The sequence below is a fragment of the Vanessa atalanta genome, chromosome 4 (assembly GCF_905147765.1).
Source record: "Vanessa atalanta chromosome 4, ilVanAtal1.2, whole genome shotgun sequence".
NCBI classification, from domain to species: Eukaryota; Metazoa; Arthropoda; class Insecta; order Lepidoptera; family Nymphalidae; genus Vanessa; species Vanessa atalanta.
Window position 1 is genome coordinate 12,033,453 of NC_061874.1, and position 19,837 is coordinate 12,053,289.

General features: G+C 29.9%; 1 protein-coding gene across 2 annotated transcripts in view; it reads left to right on the forward strand.

The window, feature by feature from the left end:
- The window catches only part of LOC125077812 (mucin-17-like), an 87,649-nt gene continuing 67,812 nt past the window's right edge, over nt 1–19,837 (forward strand). For both annotated transcript variants that reach the window (XM_047689884.1, XM_047689883.1), the window contains exons 1-3: nt 1–45; nt 297–404; nt 19,335–19,419. In XM_047689884.1, the coding sequence (XP_047545840.1) occupies nt 19,345–19,419 (75 nt within the window). In that variant the 5' untranslated portion in view covers nt 1–45; nt 297–404; nt 19,335–19,344. The remainder of the gene's footprint in view (nt 46–296; nt 405–19,334; nt 19,420–19,837) is intronic.

Here is a 19,837-nt window from a genome sequence, read left to right on the forward strand (position 1 = left end):
CACCGACCGTTCCTCGCGTATACAACGAAGCAACGCACGACCGACGTACGCACAGTTCCCGCCACATTTCAAATTTGCGTTCGGAAGCCGACAAATAAATTTTATTCGATTGTATTAAATGTGCACTCGCGCGTAAAACGCCAAAACTTAGCGACACTTGCGCTGACAGTGCGCGGATTGCATCGCGGCCGTTGACATCTATTTGATCGACAAAGATCGGTTTTTGAGCGCAAATTTGAAAATGACGTCTTTAATTGGCGGGTTTGTGTGACGTGTTTTTTTTTCTAAATCAAAAGTGACACAGGTGTTATTTCAAAGTGCCAGGAACGATGGTGAATTTCAAATAAATAAATTAGTGATTTTTTGTTTTATGCTGAAGTAAAAATACTCGAACATCAACAAAGGTAAGTTTTAGAATGCGGTGTTGATATTTTGCATAATTTTATTTGTCGTAATTACTGACTAGCCTCTAGTCGTTACTCAATAAGAGTTAAAATCGTATCTTACGCTTTCTAAATAGTCGACCATGAGTGTGGCCGCAGTCACGACTAAACTGATTTAATTTTACTTTAAGATAAAGCTATATCAAACTGAGATTTCCGTTCCTTTAAATAAGCCAACGTGTCGAAATTATATAATGTATTTTTACGGGTTTGTTTTTTTCATGTTGCTTCAAATATTAAACGCAAGGTAAGCACAGATAATTAAGGAATATTACGCTGCAATTGTATCCGTAGTAATAAATAAAACATTAACACAAATTACATCCATTCATTTTAAACATAACGATACTTGAACTTTTCAAAGCATTAAGGAAAACTTTCAAGTTACAAAAAATATTGTCCAATTAAATAAGTATTATCTATACATAGTTCTTTGAAACAAAATTTCCTTTAACAATTGTACTCCATATTCTGCATCCGGTTATTGATTGCTGAAAATGACCACACAAAAAAACAATTGATATGGTAGGGGGCAAGTTACTAAACAAACCTGATATCGACTTTGCAACTCGATTTGTACGGTGCATTTGTTAGTGATTTCAAAAGCGCTTTCAAACCCTTATTTTGGACACGATTACTGTAACCATAATAGATTGACTATTGTCGTTTTTTGATGACGCTTAACCAGCGTTATGTTACAATATATTTACTTGCGGATGACAATTACGTCAATGAGAATAGTGTAATAATATTATGGTATGATATGAATAAATTGATCACTCTATATAATTTGAATTTCCAAACATACTAAGTCGCGAGTAATTAAAGAAAACCTTTATCCCTATATCTGTAGTATAATATTAAAAATTAAAAGTTAATACTCACTACTGAGGCTCTTTACTAATTTATTTGAAATGTATAATATTTGTAATTTCATTCCCATTGAGTGTGGCCATTATATTGTAACTATTGAATATATTATATTTACTTATTTTACCCCTCTACATCAACAACTCAAAAGCTACAAGTACGTTGTCATACTCACTTATATAAAAAGCTTTCATTACGGAAATTGGATTATTAGTAATCCCATAAAAATATTATTCAATAAAATTATTTTAAAAATATATAAAGTTAACTTTAATAACAGAATTTTGGGGTTCAAAAACTTAGTTAAATGTAAAGCAAAAAAAAAACAAATTAAATAAATATATAATATATATAAGTAACAAGGACTCAATGTGACAGTCTAAGTTTGCCATAATAAAAAAAATAATTAAACATCACCATTATCTGTGAACTAAGAATGCGGGTCTGTTTAGAATTATCGAGTAAAGAGAAATGTCAACAGTTACTACTAACAAAAAACGGAAGTCCAACACGCGGTCGATAGCGTTAATTATTCATTAAAACGTTTGAATAAATATTTAAAGGAAGTATTGATTTGTTACAAATTTTATGTTTATTTTCATTAAACGATTTTATTAACATTCGATTAAGATTACTGAATTAAATAATTATTATTTAGTCTTGTATAGCATAACCTTAGATTTGATAGTTTTTATTTTTTATACTTATGTAAAGCCGTTTTTTGAAAGTAATTATTGCTTGAAATTTATGTATTGGTTATTTGGAACCTACGACGATCAGATTATATATTTTATAGACGGCTCGTAAGCTGTTTGGCTATTTGACGCTCCTATGTTTTTAAAGCATTTTTTAATATTTTTGTCGTTATTACTTACTTCCTGTTGTTATTTATTATGTAGAGCGATAACTTCCCCAAACGTTTTCGGCTTAAAAATAAAATAAATCATATATTTGTAGTTGTTTGTTGTTTTAATAATTTGCAAATTACCATATAATATTCAAGGCTTTTTCAAATTATAATAATATGACAATTCCGCCCGTGCTCTGCTGTGAAGGAAAACGTCGTGATGCATCCACCATTGGTGCAGCGTCGTGGAGTAAGCTCCAAACCATTCTCTATTCAAAAAGGAGCGGGGCCTTTGTCCATCTGTTGGACATCAAAAAGCAAAAAATAATATTACTAATATAATATTAAGTAGAACTACTCACAAACAAATTAATTTATTTAACTTAGAAGCATTACGTACTTATTGATATTAAAAGCAAAAAAACTACTACATAATAAATAAATATTTAAAAACTGTTTATACACAATTGTGTATTATAATTAATAATCTTGAACACCTGTAGGATACACATTAAAATTACAATTCAAATATCAATCTCAGCTTTAACAAAAGTATTTATTTTAAAGCCCTAGTACACGAAGACGTGAAAAATAGTTTTGTTTATAATGTTTAAAAAAAAATCATTCCAATCATCATCTTTCTCAGGCGACATGATTCATGATTTGAAATATCTTATACATTTTTAAATTTCGAATTTCAGACTAAACATTATATAAAATACCAAAATTTGTATTCACTAAAAGAAAGGCTTCAACTTTAACGACGTGATTGCTAGTGAAAGTACCTACGTCCTTGTAGGGACTGCATGCGATAGTGATTCTTAATATATTGATATAGAGGCTTCATTTCCATAATGCAAGTACCGAAATGGATTTGCACATTATTGGGTTTATAGCTATAAAATATTTTCTTATTGAAGCTGCGGTTATAACGAAAGTGTTCATGAGTGTGTGTATAGTTCAGACATAAATATACCATTTTATATATAATAAACATCTTAATTAGGTGGTAGAGTTTGTGCGAGTCAGTCTACCACCTGTGGTTAGGTACCACTTACTGTTGTGTTACGGTTGTGAGCGAGTTGATGTTGCTAATTACAGATGTAACTTCTTAGTTTTTATGTTAGTGATGTGGAATGATTAAGATATCTTTCAGCGCCAGCGGGTGATGTTGACTAATTATTATGAGATGATGGATGGACAGCCTTTTAATTATTAAATAAATATAAAACATCTAATTTTAAATTTCAATTTGAGTATTGTTTTTAGTTTATAATGTATATAGTTTTTGTAGGGCAATTAAGTTAATATTTATATTGTAATACATATAACGTATGTACGACGTACGTATTAAAATATCATTAAGAGTTAACTATTAATACCAAACTTAACGATATAATTTCCCTGCTACATAATAAAGAATACGAAAAACTTAAGCAAGAAACTTTTGATTGGTCTTTTGGTTGAACTTTTGGTTGAGGAATCTTTAATTAATTTTTTTCTATTCAAATCATGATGACGACATGTTTAAATAAATAATAATGAAAATAGTCTTTTGCAAGTCAAATACTTTTCTACAAAACGTATTCAGTATAGTAAACACGTTGAAGTCTTTTATACGACGATGTTAAAAATATGATTTGTTAAAAAAAAAATACAGAAAGCTTAACGTAATTTTGCTAAATTTTATTTTTGTTTTTTTATAAGATGTACATTAAAATTACCTAATTATAAGAAACATTGAAAATTATATTATACAATGACATAGTTATCTCATTATCTTACTCGATACTAAACTTTTAAAGAATTTTATGATTTATTTTGGAAAAGATGCCTTTATCTAATGGGTGGAGACTAAGGGAGGTTTGTGTATTATTTGGAACATATTAAAATATCATTCATTTTTTTTTAAATTACGATCATTAGTAGTTTTATTGATAATGAAAGCATTTTACCATTTGTAATAAATTCATACATTTTAACTCAAATACCTTTTACGTGTTAGCTGTCATCCAATATCATAAATATTTGCATTGCAAGTAATCATATTTATTAATCATCCTTATATTCACAATAAGACATCGGCTATCGGAGCTACACATACACGTTACAATTGTTACTAGTTCCTGACATACCAAAACACATCTGTATCCAACCAAAATACAGCAATATGACGTAATGATGTTGAACGTTAAACTAATCTCAAACTTAACGTTACAATGAATATTTCCTATATTTTTGGAATGAGAAAATTTAAAGAATTTATGTTATGAGGACATCATATTCCATGACGGATGCACTTAATCCATATCTGTTCTTTCAAGTAACATCATCTTATTATATAACGCAAACAGAACAGAACCGCTATCCGGGTTCAGTGCTGCAAAATGTTTACGCATCGACGAGCTGGTTACCAACCATACGAGTGATTTGGTTACATGTATACGGATGCTGACTGACGTTTATGACAAAACCATCAACCATATATCTACGCTTATTCAATATATTTAGAACAGATTAAAACATAACATATCTAACATGCAATGACACTGGTATTTAACATTATTAATTTGATAAGTATAAAATACATAAAAAATATATTTAAGCATCATTTTTTTTATAGAAATCGGAGTCAATTTCAGTACCACCATTTATAGTTATTTGTATGAATAAATGAAAATATTTGTATTATGTGTTCTTGGTGTGTGTGGACTATAAATGATTAATTAGTCGATAAATTCTTTCAAATGAACTGGTATGAGATTTTAATATATTTCACTGAGTGAAGTGAGATTTTAGTTTAAAAAAATATGAAGTGATAAAGCGACTACATTACAAATTAATATTATAGTATAATCGTTTTTTTTAATACATTAAAATATTTGCCGTCATCTGTTATTTGATGATATTAAAGTTAGTATTTTTTGTTACCTGTCTGGGTAGGTACCAGCCACTCATCAGATAATCTACCGCCAAACAGTAGTACTCAATTATAAAGTGTAACTACAGACATAAGGGACATAACATCTTAGTTCCCAAGGTTGGTGGCACATTGGCTATGTAAGGAATGGTTAATATTTATTTCAGCGCCATTGTCTATTGGCGGTGGTGACCACTTACCATCAGGTGTATAAAAAATAACAGTATCGGCCCTCAAGTTAAAATTGGATAAAAATATTTTACAGAATATGATTGTGATCATCAAAATCATGAAACAGATGACGGTGTATATTCCTATAACTTATTTCATACTTTCAAACATGCTACATGTAGTTATTAATAATTAAAAACATAGAAAACAGGTATTTCATTTATACAAAATGTCTAGACTAGTTCTTAGAAAAAATGAGAATTTGTCTCCTATTTCCCAACTCGGTGTGCACTGGACTTGTTTTCGCGATGCTGATTCAATTAAATCTTTATTTATTTTGGAAACAATCATTAATATAGCTCACAATTTAGACACAAATGTGGGTCAAGTGGCAACTGCATTGGCAATCACTTAGAAAGTAGATCGTATAACCTGTTTGTCGATATGGATAACTGAAATCTAGATATGACTAAGCATTTAACTTAGATTATCATTTTAATATCAAACCCGGGAAAGTATGTTTCTAAGCTATATACAAGGATGAAGTAATTGTTGCTCTGACGTCCGCTTTATGATAGTTTTGTTATTAATGTTAGATATCAAGTATCTAATTACATACATATGAACATATGTATGAGTGTGTATCTATATATTAATTGCTGTACTTTAATTTATTTTAAGAACATTATTTATATATTTTGTTTATCTGTTTTATGTACACCCCTACCTTTTTTAATTATGTATGTTGTATTTTCTCTAACTTAAGGTTGCCTGAAGAGATTGCTATTTGCTGCGATAAGATCGTCTGTTGCGCATCTTTGAAATCTATGTAAGATTCAATGGTGTACAATAGAGCATTTTGATTTTAATTTGATTTGAAATCAAGGTCTTAAGTTAGAGGAGAGGATCTCACAGTGTGGTCAAGGTCACTGTGATAGATTATCATAACTGTTGATCAGACGATATTTCTTGAATGGCATAGTTACAAAGTGCATAAATCGTCCTTTTATCTTAAATGTGTGAGACCTATTTTAAAAGAAATTACTCGATACTTTTCTCACTCTAGATTTGTTTTGTAATAAGTAACCTATATTAACTACATTATTAATATTATTATAAATTATTCCACTGGTAGAAAACTATGTTCATTATTTCTTATAAGTATAATATATTATTTTTTCCATTAATAAATTTTACCAGTACGCATCCGTGGAAGGTCGCTAGTACTAATATAAAGATCTAGTCAAGAAAAATAGATTAAATTGTTTTTATAATTCGTATTTTCAAGGTAATAAGTAAAATTTTATTTGTAAAGTATTTAATACTCTCTGAGTGGCTATTACGTTGGTATTACTAGCGAAAGTGTCATTGATATGTTGAAGTAAGGCAGTCGCTTTAGAAAGTAAGTCTTGAGCGAATTCCTGTGCACTCGGTGGTGGCGTGACTCATAATTTGTGCCCCTCGGCACTGCACAGTACAATGTGCGATAATAACATAATTAATATAAAAAATAGGCTTAACCAACACATTCATAAACATACGTTTGTAACGATTTTAGATTTCACCTTTTGATATTTATATCCCACTTTACTATATAATTTCCATGCTTATATTATTTTTATAATTATTTAAAATACAAAACTATATGTATGAAATAGTTTTTCTTCCACACACGAATACTACAGATGAATATAGCCTATACGATCGTCCGGTGGTTAGAGTAAGGAATCTAAACTGAGGTGCCAATTTATTTTAAACAACTTTTCCAAAAACCAAGTTTCAAATCCAGCCAAGTTCAATAACCACTGGCAACAACTGAGTTTTCCTTTGTTTATAATTCATCTCGTGATCAACCTTAAAGGTAAATATTGAAAGGAAATTTTTCATGTCTCGATATGCATATCTGAATGAAGATTTGTCACATCACATCACAAAAATCACATTGGATAAACATGTTGCATGGTAATATAAGTTCGAAAATAAATTCCACAACAGGTGGCTTTTGCCCAGCAGTGGGATATTACCGTGTTACATTTAACATAGTCCATATAATCACTGTGACAATTTCAATAATTCACACGTGTCAATTGTTAAACGTACAAATATTATGCTATTTGAAATCGTTTAGCGCCCACACGACGTAAACTCAAACGGCCGTGAACATGAAGAATACACAACGGTATGGTAATTATTACACAATGAACGTAATCGATTAAGTCAATAGGTGCGTGTGAAAACTTTTCGACGTTATACGTCACTGTTAATGTCGGTTTGTACTGTAATCAGTCAAATTTATATTCTATTACAATAATACAAACGGTAACCGCGTTTTCGCCGAACAGGGATACCTATACCGTTTACAAGAAAGACAAAAAGTAAACGTCGGAATATATTTATTGTATTAAAAAACTGAACCATAGTTAAATAGATAACGGAACTTCACCTATAAGGAATAAAGTTTGTATATGTATAAATGAAATGAGAGCCCAGATGGCCCAGTGGTTAGAATGCGTGCATCGTAACCGATGATTTAGGGTTCAAGCCCAGGCAAGCACCACTGAATTTTCATGTGTTTAATTTGTGTTTAATTCATCTCGTGCTCGGCGGTGAAGGAAAACATCGTGAGGAAACCTGCCTGTGTCTAATTTCAACGAAATTATGCCACATGTGTATTCCACCAACTCGCATTGGAGCAGCGTGGTGGAATATGCTTCAAACCTTCTCCCCAAAGGGAGAGGCGGCCTCAGCCCAGCAGTGGGAAATTTAATTATGTAATGTAAAAAAAAATTATAAATACCGTTTTGTAGGCATAGCGATCTTTTCTTCTCTTCTTTTTTGACAGTTATTGGATAAAATAGATAAAACGTTAGGTTTATATCGTAATAATTTGTTTTTTCAACTTTATAATTATAATAATTTAAAAGTATGTTCTTGAATGTATCAAATTCAATTGTTGTTTCTCCACGGCTCCATACACACCTAATTTTTTTTCTAAAATTTATATACCTCTGTGAATTTAGTGTAGACCAGCACTTTAATTATGAAGTAACAAACAGAGAGTGTAAGATACTTTCGCATTATTAATATTAATCTAATTATAATCAGTAATAGGCCGAGTGATCTCTCCGATTGCGACTGGTTACGATCACGGCTAATTTTTTATCTCATGTGTGCTTTCAAATATTGATTAACATTTCCGAAATGTATAAACAAGAAACGGGTATAAAAATGTTTAGAAAGGTTTAGATAGGTCTTAATATCGATTATGTTATTTATTTGATAATTATACTAAGTTAAAAATAAATATCAGTCGCGATCACTCAGTAGTTAGAAGACGTGAATCATAACCGCATTTTTTATGTGCTTAACCTGCATGTGGCAGATGAGATTCGGTCACATACATCCACCCACCTCAATTGAAGCAGCGTGGTGTAAGTAAGAGGATGCCTCAGTCCAGCCGTGAGACACATATAGGCATTACTTTACACATACACATATAGGGTCCTATAAAACACTCAATGTGATTTTAGTAGGATCTAATCATTATTAATATCTATCTTTTTTTTTTTTTAAATAATAACGTACATTAATTTTATCTTTGCATTGTAAAAGTTGAATTGTAAACTTTAAAGCTCAATAAAGGAACAATTGTAAATGAATCGTGGGAATAACTGACAGAAAGCTGTATAATGGAAACAATATGAAATCTTCAGTTATGTTTCATCAAAACAATGGAAGGTTACTCTTATAAAAAATTTGAAACAGTTCTTGGTTAATGTTTTATTGCCTCCACTGGTGACGGGAGGGCTGTTTCATTATTTTGCTCAGAGGATCGGAATTGAGATTGAACTCTGCTAGAAAAGCAGAATGCTTCTACCGTTCTTACCACCATTTAACTACTAACTATTTATAATTCTTATTTGTATTTAGTTGTAAGGCAATAATGTTAATAATAATAAAAAAATTTTTACTGTAGGGAATAGTTAATTTTATCACATTTATCAATCTAAATTAATTTTGATAATATATTTTTAAATAAGAATTAATTTCGGATACAGTATTTATTATTATTCTTAAATTATATTTCAAAGGTCAATTTACTATGTTAAGTTTTAGTGCTATTATAAAATTTCAAAACTAATATATTTAAATTTAATTTTAAAGTGACCGGTTATTCAATAATAGCGCATTCAAAGCGAAAGTGAACGGCGGAATAAAATAAGAACTGTTTTATGCAAAACAGTAAAAAAGTTATAATTGCTGCGATAGAGTACAATCATATGTACGAAAGTATTATTGCTTGAGTAGAAATTGTAACAGTATTTATTATTAAGTAAAGATAAAAGATAACAGATTCTATTATAGATCAAACCCTTTGCTTACATACGAACGTAGATTCTTAACTGTGTATTTTTATGACAAATGAATAAAAACGACAGTACAGACATAATCTTGGGTTAGGTATTCAAGCCGTTTTATTTAATTCATCAGAATAAATTCGAAATTCGAAAATTTAAATGTTGATTGTATATTTTTGACTAGCTGTATCAGTGGCTTTACTGGATTAATTTATAAAAAAATACCTAAAGCACAGAAGCCATTACCTCCCATTTCACGCCATCGAGGGGTGAATTAAAAAAAGTAGCCTGTTCTTCTCCGGGACTCACTATATCTCCAAACAAAATTTCATCTAAATCAGCTCAGCAGTATAAACGCGAGGAGTTAACAGACATAATTACTGTCTGTTAACTCTTCGCGTTTCTTTGCGTTTTTTCGCGCTGAATTACATTCGCATTTAAAATATTAGTATAGATTACGTCAAATATATTAAAAGATACATGCATAAAACATCAAATCAACGAGTACCAAATTTGTGATTGTAGAATGGCTTCGTTGATTGCATATTTATTGACTGTTATTGTTGTCTATGGCTGATTTCTGAATTAGTCTTTTGTTTCAGGTTTGTGATTTTAATTTTGACTATAACACATTTCCAGTTTAAACTATGTTATAACTGCAAAGTTTAATTGATTCTCTACGGAAGTCTGAATATAATGCGAACAGTATTTCTTTGAGTTACACAATGTCGGTCAAACAGCTATTCAGATTCAGCATCTTAATAAATTTTAATGTAAGCTCAGATGAATCCGCATAACAATGTTATCTCACGGACTATAATTCTATGTTAGTTAATGGAATATTTTCAAATACAATGTAACAGGAAGATATTCTATTGTCAAGCAATAGTCGACCTTAGATTGTAATAAGCACTAACCATTTATTGTTTAAATAAAATACAATTCAAGTTGTAGATTTATGTAAATATTCGATTCCTGTAATAAACTTACTTACAAGGTTTATTTACTTTGTATGTATAAATACATAATAGTCATGTATGTATGTCATGTAGTATGCATACATATTTTAAAAGTATGATTTTTTTTGATTCTAAAGAGTTTTAGATTTTACATTTTGCCTCAAAAAGATTTCATTCGATTCGAAACTTAATTTCTTTTCCTACGATCAAAAACTACGTTTAGAGTAACTTATCAATTTCATTTGTAGGCGTGTATGATTATTATTAACATATAAATCTTTATATTCTTTAATACACAAAAGATTTCAAACATAACTCTACATTTAAAGTCTCACCTCTTAATGAGTATAAGAAATTCTTTAAATTACACATAAACACATTCTTGGTACACGCCTTAACTTTAGGCTAGTAAATATATTTTAATGATGATTTAAACGGTTACCCAATCCAGGATCTAGCGTACATCCTGCATTGAAACTGCAAGTTTAATTGCTTGCGGGTAAAATCGTTGAAAACATTCAGTGAGCATTGCTTATCTTATTTAATTAATATAAGCTAATTACTACATATATTTTTTTAAATTAACCAAACAGCATCCATATAAAAGATAAGATAAAATTAATAACAATTAAGAAAAATCTCACGTAAATAGAGTAATTTGATAACTCGTTCAAGGTGGCGGATACACAGAGAAAATATTAATTATAAATCTTATTGGCTGAATCTAGCTTAAAATTTATATTAGATTCCCGATAAAAAACTATCCACAATTATAGATCGTTAAAAATATTTTTGAATTGATAATATATTACTTGAAGTATTTAAAATGGGAAATTTACCATGTTTTTTGTTTTTATTTGGTGAAGTGAATATTCGACATTATGAATCTCGATATTTAATGAATGTCAAAATATCGAGCTCTACCAAATAAAAATAAAAAACATGGTAAAAATCCCGTTTTGAATACTTGTTTTAATAAAAATAACCATGTTAATTTAAAATCTTATATCGATAATATATCGAGATATTTCGTTATTAAATTGAAAGACATGACAGTTCAACGGGCGGCCATGTTTGACGTTTACGGGTGCGATCAGAAACTGTGTTCCAAATAATAATTACGTGCAGAGGTACGGTAAACTATATGGGATCTTAACGAAAATATTTTTTTAGTAAATAATAAACCATATTCGTTTCCTTTTATTTATTTCATCCGAGCGAAGCCGGGTTTTCATCTAGTAATTTATATTTGTATGTTACCATCATTAAAATATGGGTACGACAGCTGACAACTATAGACAGTCGGCGACAGCATAAAGTGTGACTGAGCCACGCTTTCATATTTCATTTTTGATAATATGAGTCTCTGAGACCAGAGCTAAAATTACAATGAGTCTTAAGATATAGAAATCCTTACAAGTTATCAATCTGTGCTATTTTGGCGCATTGTGTTCGTATGAGATAAAGTTTAAACAAAATGGAATGCTAAATATTTGTTCATTTTCAATTTTTCCGGTTTACATTTTTTCTAATTTTTCTTACGCAGATTTTTTCTCATACTATCGATCTAATTTTATTCAACAATAAATTGATTTCATCTAAGAAATAACAAAATGTGTCTGTGTTATAAGTCATTTCGTAAACTCTTTATATACTATTATTAAATTAAAATATATGTGATGTTGTTAGTTTTAGATCGGTGATTAAGTGCAAGGCTTTAAATGCCAATAATAATTGCAAACCATCAATTTTATTGTCAGCAATTTCATGTTGAAGACATTTCGGCCAAGGTACGTCTGATGTGTCTGACGTAGGGTTGACAGTTGTTATGAAAATGTAATATAAAAAAAAAACCCAATGTAAAAAAAGACATACAACAATTATCAAGCATATGCACCATACAATAACACATTTATATATTATGTACAACAACAGAGAGATCCATTAACTTTTTTCCGAGGTTTGAACCCTGGTCTTCGCGATCTGCTGGGTCTCATAAACTAATCACTAGGCTCACGAGGCCATAACAGTCATTGTATAATTTCATCACATAAAACTACAATCTTTAATGATACCAATAATAATAAGAGAACAGTGCCATCACACCCAATAGACTTACAAGAGTAAAAAAGTTGGAAGATATTTGGATTTCTAAATGACGGTTTTAGTGTCAAGCAATAAGGTTGGTCTTTATACGTGATGAAGTATAAACAGAAATATAACGTCTACAGAGCAGAGCGGAAAAAGTTTTTTTTTTTTTCGTGGATGATAACTTTTTCCGTAATTATAATAAATTAACAACAAAACAATGACTATATTGTTTTATTGTCTGTAGTTTCCTGACTTAAAAACCCGTGTTTGTAACTTGACAAATATTTTAGTGGGAAAGTATCGTAAGACGTGCAAACATCGACGCTGTTATCACCAAAAACAAATACAACTTTGTCGTATATATAATTCCACGTCAATTCATATTAAGGCGTTTGTTAAGAATAAAATGGTAATGATAATATCAGATACATTATTAAAGTTTCCATTTTAGAAATCACACGTATATTTCGATATTTAAATTTAGTATCATACGTCAAGTTTATATAAAACATCATTCAAATTTGCAAACGATTCTAGTATTTATATTCTCAAGCATATAGCTTACATTTGAGTGAATATAGCGAAACGCATCAACGGATAGTAAGAAAATTGCGATCATTAACATAGCAAGAAACAATCGCGGTATATGTGATTAAGTAGTTAAAATGACATATTGTACGATAGTACGGATCCCAGTATTGCGTGTCGGTTGTCACGAAATGGCTTCTGAATCGATTGTGTAATATTTATGAGCAATTAATTTGTAGGTAGTTTTTTTTTACGTACACACTTTATGATGGGTTTTGGAAGTACAGTCTTCATGGACAAAATACACGCAATACTAGACGGGTTTCTATACAAAGAACTTACTGTAAATATAAATTCGCATTTTAAAGTTATAAAATTGCATACTTCGCACTGAATATTTGATAGGTATCTTTATATATGTATGTAGTTTATTTGGGTTAGACCGAAGAGGTTGATGATTATAGAACCGGCAGCTGGCACTCTGATCCACCCGGACGAAGTCGGTACGGGCAACCTATTATAGAAAAATAAAATATCGCAGTCAAGTAGGTAATATGCGACATTTCCAATCAAATATATGTATTCACATTTTAGTGAGGATAACGGGAACTTAAATGTGAGTCTATTCGATTGCGATATTTTTAATACTTCCTTTTATGTTTATGAATGAACCTCCAAAGTAGTTCAGACGGTTAAAACTAATGGGGAAAGTTCTTCCAAAATCGTCTGACGTTTATGTAAACTGGGGTGAATTTAAATAAGAATAGACTTAGTATATTATTTTAAATAACGGCCAATAAGAATACCGTATTTAAAATAAGAACACATGATGAATGAATGAATTGTGAAACCAGTAAAGCTAGATACGTATTATTAATATAAATGAACAAGAATAATTTAATAATCTCACACCAGAAACATAAATAGTTTTCAGAGCATAATAAAACATATTACATTAATATACTATTTATGTAAAAAAAAAAATACAAGCTTATATTTATCTCTGTATTAAAAATTGCGCGATGTATTAACAAACATAGAAACTTTCTCATAAATAATTATTCAATAAAAATAACAAATTGTTAAAATGTTCTAGAAAGTTATTTAATTTTACAGTCATTTGTCAGTAATTAATTGATACAAGAACTAATAGACTGTGAGAAAACATGTGAAATGAATACAATGCAACGTGTTAATTGAATTCCATTTTAAAACGTCAGTTTTATTAAGTACGCCTGAAGCAATTAAGGCTATTTCCAAATAATTCATCAATTTAATTACAAAGAAATATTTCACATGTATGAAATTTCACAACCAATATTTAACTGTGTTTAAATGACAAGTAATTTGTGTCGTCTAAATATTTTAATGAAGCTATTTTTTTATTATTTAAGGTCAAGCTTAAATATTTAATTAATCTCTTTTTTTAAATTAACAGTTAGTTTAGAACTTTTTAAAAAAAGAATGTGGCACGTGCCTAAATCGGTGACTATCGCTTCGTCATTGTTAAAAGTATTAAGTATTCCTCACAATGCCGACGGGATCCCTGGATAGAAACTAATATACTACAAGTAGCTTGTACATGAAATTACACTGACTCAACCAATATTTGAGCCGGGACAAATTAATACGGCAATCTGTTTGGCGGTAAAATAAATGATCCATGGTTGGTATCTAAACAAACAGGCCTTTGACAAATGATTGATAGATCACCTTCGATACAAATAAAAATACTGTATATTTAAACATAAATAACATACAAGTCTACACTTTATTGGAATATATGTTTTAAAGATTATTCTAAACTAGTGGTCGCCCGCGGCTTTGCTCGCGTTTAAGTAGCTTGTCATTAGGTGTTAAGCATAAAAAGCTTATGTCTTTCCTTAGATTTCCAACTTGCCTCATACAAAATTTAATCAATGTACAAAGATAAACAAACAGAAGTACAGAAAATTTTATACAAAGTAATATGCAATCGTAAAAAAAATGTATATAACATTAGTGTGTAACGTTATGATGAATTCAGTACAATGAGTTTACGTTTAATTTTTATCTCAACATTCGAAATTTTATTTGCATTTAGTGCTTTAGGAGAGACGTTTCGTAACAGCATTGTTCGACTTTCTTCACTTTCGGCGGATATTACCCACGGCTTAGTACATGTTTAAGTAGATTATTTTACACACGAGTGTGTTTTATCATTTTAAAGATTTACTTGCTAGTCGCTTCGCGTAAACCAGTATGAATAGCTACCATTTATCATTTATTCTACTGTTAAACAGTAAGTCTTTTTGTTTTGTTTGTATTTCGTCTTAAAGGGTGAGCGAGCCAATGTATGAACATGCATCGGAGATTTTTGTCAAGTCTATCAGGTGGCCAACTTATCAGATTAACAGTTAATGAACTTAACTAAAAAAATAATAATAAATTACAGTATTACCAACATTATATAAAAAACACACAAAATCGACTATGGTTTAATATTATGGAATATCGCAATTAAGCAATGTTATTATATAAATTCTTACGATTACTTTTTATAGATGTTCTATTGATAAATCAAGAATTAATTCTAAAATAACCGCAGGACATATTCTACAATAACTGTATGCGATACTGTCCGAATAGAAACAATTATAGCATTTAAAGAATACAAGTATCAAAATATAATATAAAAAATGAAGAGATAAAACTGAGTTCTTAAATAATAACATTGCAACTCTAAGTTGATGTTTATATTAAATTTAATTTCAAATCTATTTGGAACTTTGTAAGCGAACGTCCTTATCAGTTAATATCTTACTTAAGAATTTACAATTTATATAGAACTAGCAGTTGATTACAAATTAACATACGTAATAAGAGTCAACGCTCGTTAATTAACTAAACGCAGCCAGCAAAATAGTTTTTTCTACGCAGTAATTCATCACGTCATCTACTTGATGCCGTATAAGTCCCCCAAGAAGATCTTGATTTCTAAACGAGCGTTTAACCTTAACATCATAGTCTTGACTTACAGAAAAGCAGTTTGATTTCATCCCGTTGAATGTTTATCAAAATTTCACTAATTAAACTGTGATTAACTGAACTGATATTATTTATGTTTTATTATTAATGGATGAGATTAAAGTATATTATTTATAAGATTTCCAATTAGTAAGACAAATTACAAATGACCACAAATTACCGTTACTAAAAAGTCTTTTCATGACATAACCAACTTTATTATATACCCGAATATCACAGCATTATATTATATATATATATATATATAGTACAGAACTAAGGTAAAATATGAAAACTCGAAAAAAATTAAATAACTAAAAATAAAGTAAATGATGCGACATAAATAAATTTTTTTTTTTGGATCTATTAATAGTAATTTTAATCATATAATATATGATTTACACTAAGTAGCTCATAGTAAGCTAAAAACTTAGTCACTGAGTCAAGACGTCTTGAGATGGTAACTTAACACCACTGGAGATTATAGGTACATGATCAACAATACCAACCCAAGATTTTGGGGAAAAAAAATTCAATTTAATGACTCTATGTTTGAACCCAGAAACTCACAGCGGTATAATATGCCAGTCACTAAACCAACGCAATCAATTGTGAATCGTAAACAAATTAGTGTTTAAGACGTTCTACTGAACATACTATGCAACAGTTACCATAAAGGCATAAAAGGTGAAATAGCTTAAAGGAAATGGTGCGCGGCGTGCGTCACTCTTAATGCGGCGCCATTACATATGAAACAGAATATGGAAAATCGTAGAAAGTTACTTGCAACCTTTAAAAGTAACAATTATCGTATTTTAGACTTAATAATTGCTTCCGATCTTTAGAGTAAAAACTTATTTATAAATACATTTTTTTTTTTTAATAATATGGTTTGTAATAAAACTGTACCGCTATTGAACAAAGACCTGTCTCGTTAAAGTGGAACGTTGTTTCGAAGTGGAAACAAATATGTAGGAAACAAATGCAGGTTATCTCACTATGTATTCCTTTATTGCCGAGAACGAGATAATTTATTAAACAATTATTGGATAAGTGAAAAGTCCAATAAGCTATTCTTATTAAAAATTAAAGTGTTAAAATAGTATATACCGAGTGATGAGTGCAATTAATACTTAACTTAGTTATATTAGAAAACTCGTGCTAGGAAAACATTAAATGTCACCATGTATAAATAATAATTCAAGGTCTGAAAACTTCTAACAAGAAACATCATTATAAACGGGACTAGAGCGTAAAGTTGTAAACACTTATTTCGCTATGAACACAACATGCAAAGTGTTACAAACGTTTCGTCAAATTATTTATCGCTAGGTTATTTATTGTATTGCAAATATCGGAAAAAAATGAAGGAATAAGGACGATATGTTGCGTTGTAAACAATGAGAGCATTACATCAGCCACGTCACCGCTCTACATGGCATCGGGGGTGGTCAGTGGCCGGCGAAAGTGTTGCAAGTGTACTCACGCGTTCCGAGCGTCGCGTGAACGACTTATCTAAGTTTTTGCCTATACTATCGAGAAGAATTAACGTAATTACCGATAATTTGTTCGATGGCATTATTTTCTCAATTCACTTTTGATTAGTTAATTTTAAAGCTTCTATAATTATTATTACATTATCCGTTTCGTTTAATAATATAAAAATCTATAAGAATTACAATAATGAATATTCCTGAATTTAATTTGATACAAGTAAAAAAACCAAATCAATATGAAAAATGTATTAAGGAAAAAAACTGTTGGATAAATTTTCTTCAAAAATAAAGTTGTAAGCTTTTACTACGCTTTCATAATTCCATTGGTTTAACTGTCAACGTTGTCTATTACTCAATTAGTGAAGATCCGGTATACAAATTCGATCATAATTTAACTAAACAGAATGACAGATGTACAGTAATTTCATAAAATTACTGAGCGAGAGTGACGTTACTCGTATATTTTGATAGTGAAAGTGTTCATTCTTAAGACGAGTAAGCCGGTTGATTTGTTTGTACCGTTAAAACTGAACAGCATTTATATCGTAAATTATAATTAAGATTTGAGATAAATTGAAATCAGGCTAGCAACATTGAATTTTCATGTGTTTATTTTTTTTTGTAATTCACCTTGTTGTAGTTAAGGAAAACATCATGAGAGATTCGGATGGATGAAATATTTCACATGGGTATGCATAAATCCTTTGAAGCAGTGTGGTAGATAAACTTGAAACTTTCTAATTAACAGTAGATGAGGTTTTAGCCCGGCGGTAACGTTAACATACTGTTACTTTTCTTAAACATGTGAGAACAGTTTCTTGGAAGAATTTTCTTTGAAAATGTTACCCTAATCAAATAAGTAAATATTTGACAGCACCAGTAATTGAGATTCCATTTTAATTAAACATTATTCTTGTATTATACATAAAAGTATTTTAGTATACTATGAAAATTATAAACCTAACTAGTAATAACACTCTCGTTAAACGGGATAAATTAAATTTATATATTTTTTATTATTATTATATTGACGCTGTACAAAAACTTTAGCGATTCCCTAAAACACTAAAGGGCCCTTGTTCAATTTGTTGCGCTTCCTAACTTACCCTTCAATCCGGAACACAAAATTACTGAAAAATTCTATTTGACAGTAGATTATTTGATGAGTGGGTGGTACTTACAGAGTTTGCACAAAGCTCTTCCATCAAGATAAAGATAGGGCTCAAGTCAATGGGTATCACATTGATAAAATTAATTCAGACAAAAAAAAATCTTTATGAAGTTACTCGATCAATATTACCTATATATAAGAAAATAATAACAACAAACTCGTAGTAAAGTTTGTTAAATAATATGGTGTTGTAAGAATACGTATTTATGTATTAAACCTCTTATCTTATTATGTAAAATAAAACAGAAGACCCTAAGAAACACTTTTGAATTTTCAATGAACTAATCAATGAATAAATCGTGAACTACTTATGCTATAAGTGGTTTAGAAGAACGGGCAAGAAATACCAGTTACTGTTGTCTCATTAATTATAACACAACATTATGTTAATTATATACAATTAATAAATAATTAAATCGATATTAGTATTCAATATTTACATATAAAACTATAAAAAAATATATTTTCTTTCAGATTAACGAGGATGCGAGGTGTGTGGTGGAGCGCATTTGCGCTACTGCTGCTGGTAGTGGTAACCAGTGCCATTCGCACCGCACAGGTAAGGCAAAATATTATTTTATATCTTGACTGAAGCAATAAAATAAATGATTTTGTGCTTAAGATATTTACAAGTCAACCAAAAACGAAACCATTCAGTGCAAAATTGTAACGCCAGAAATATTTGCTCGTAATTCTAATTCGATTAGATTTTTATTCTTATTGTGCTTTCTTGAAGCTCTTTTACTTAAAAAAAAACTTCACTGGTATTTAGTCATTGATTATAGTAATCATGAACGACAAAGCAATGGAATAATTTGAATGCTAATTATGAGGAATTTATAAGGTGTATTGTATATAAAGATGTACAGTATAGTATATGTAGAACAGACAGACATTTCGATCTTCATAAATCTAGTCATTGATCTACTCTAGCTTATAAGTCTGAAGGTTAAAAAAGGGCTTCAATCCCAGGTTGA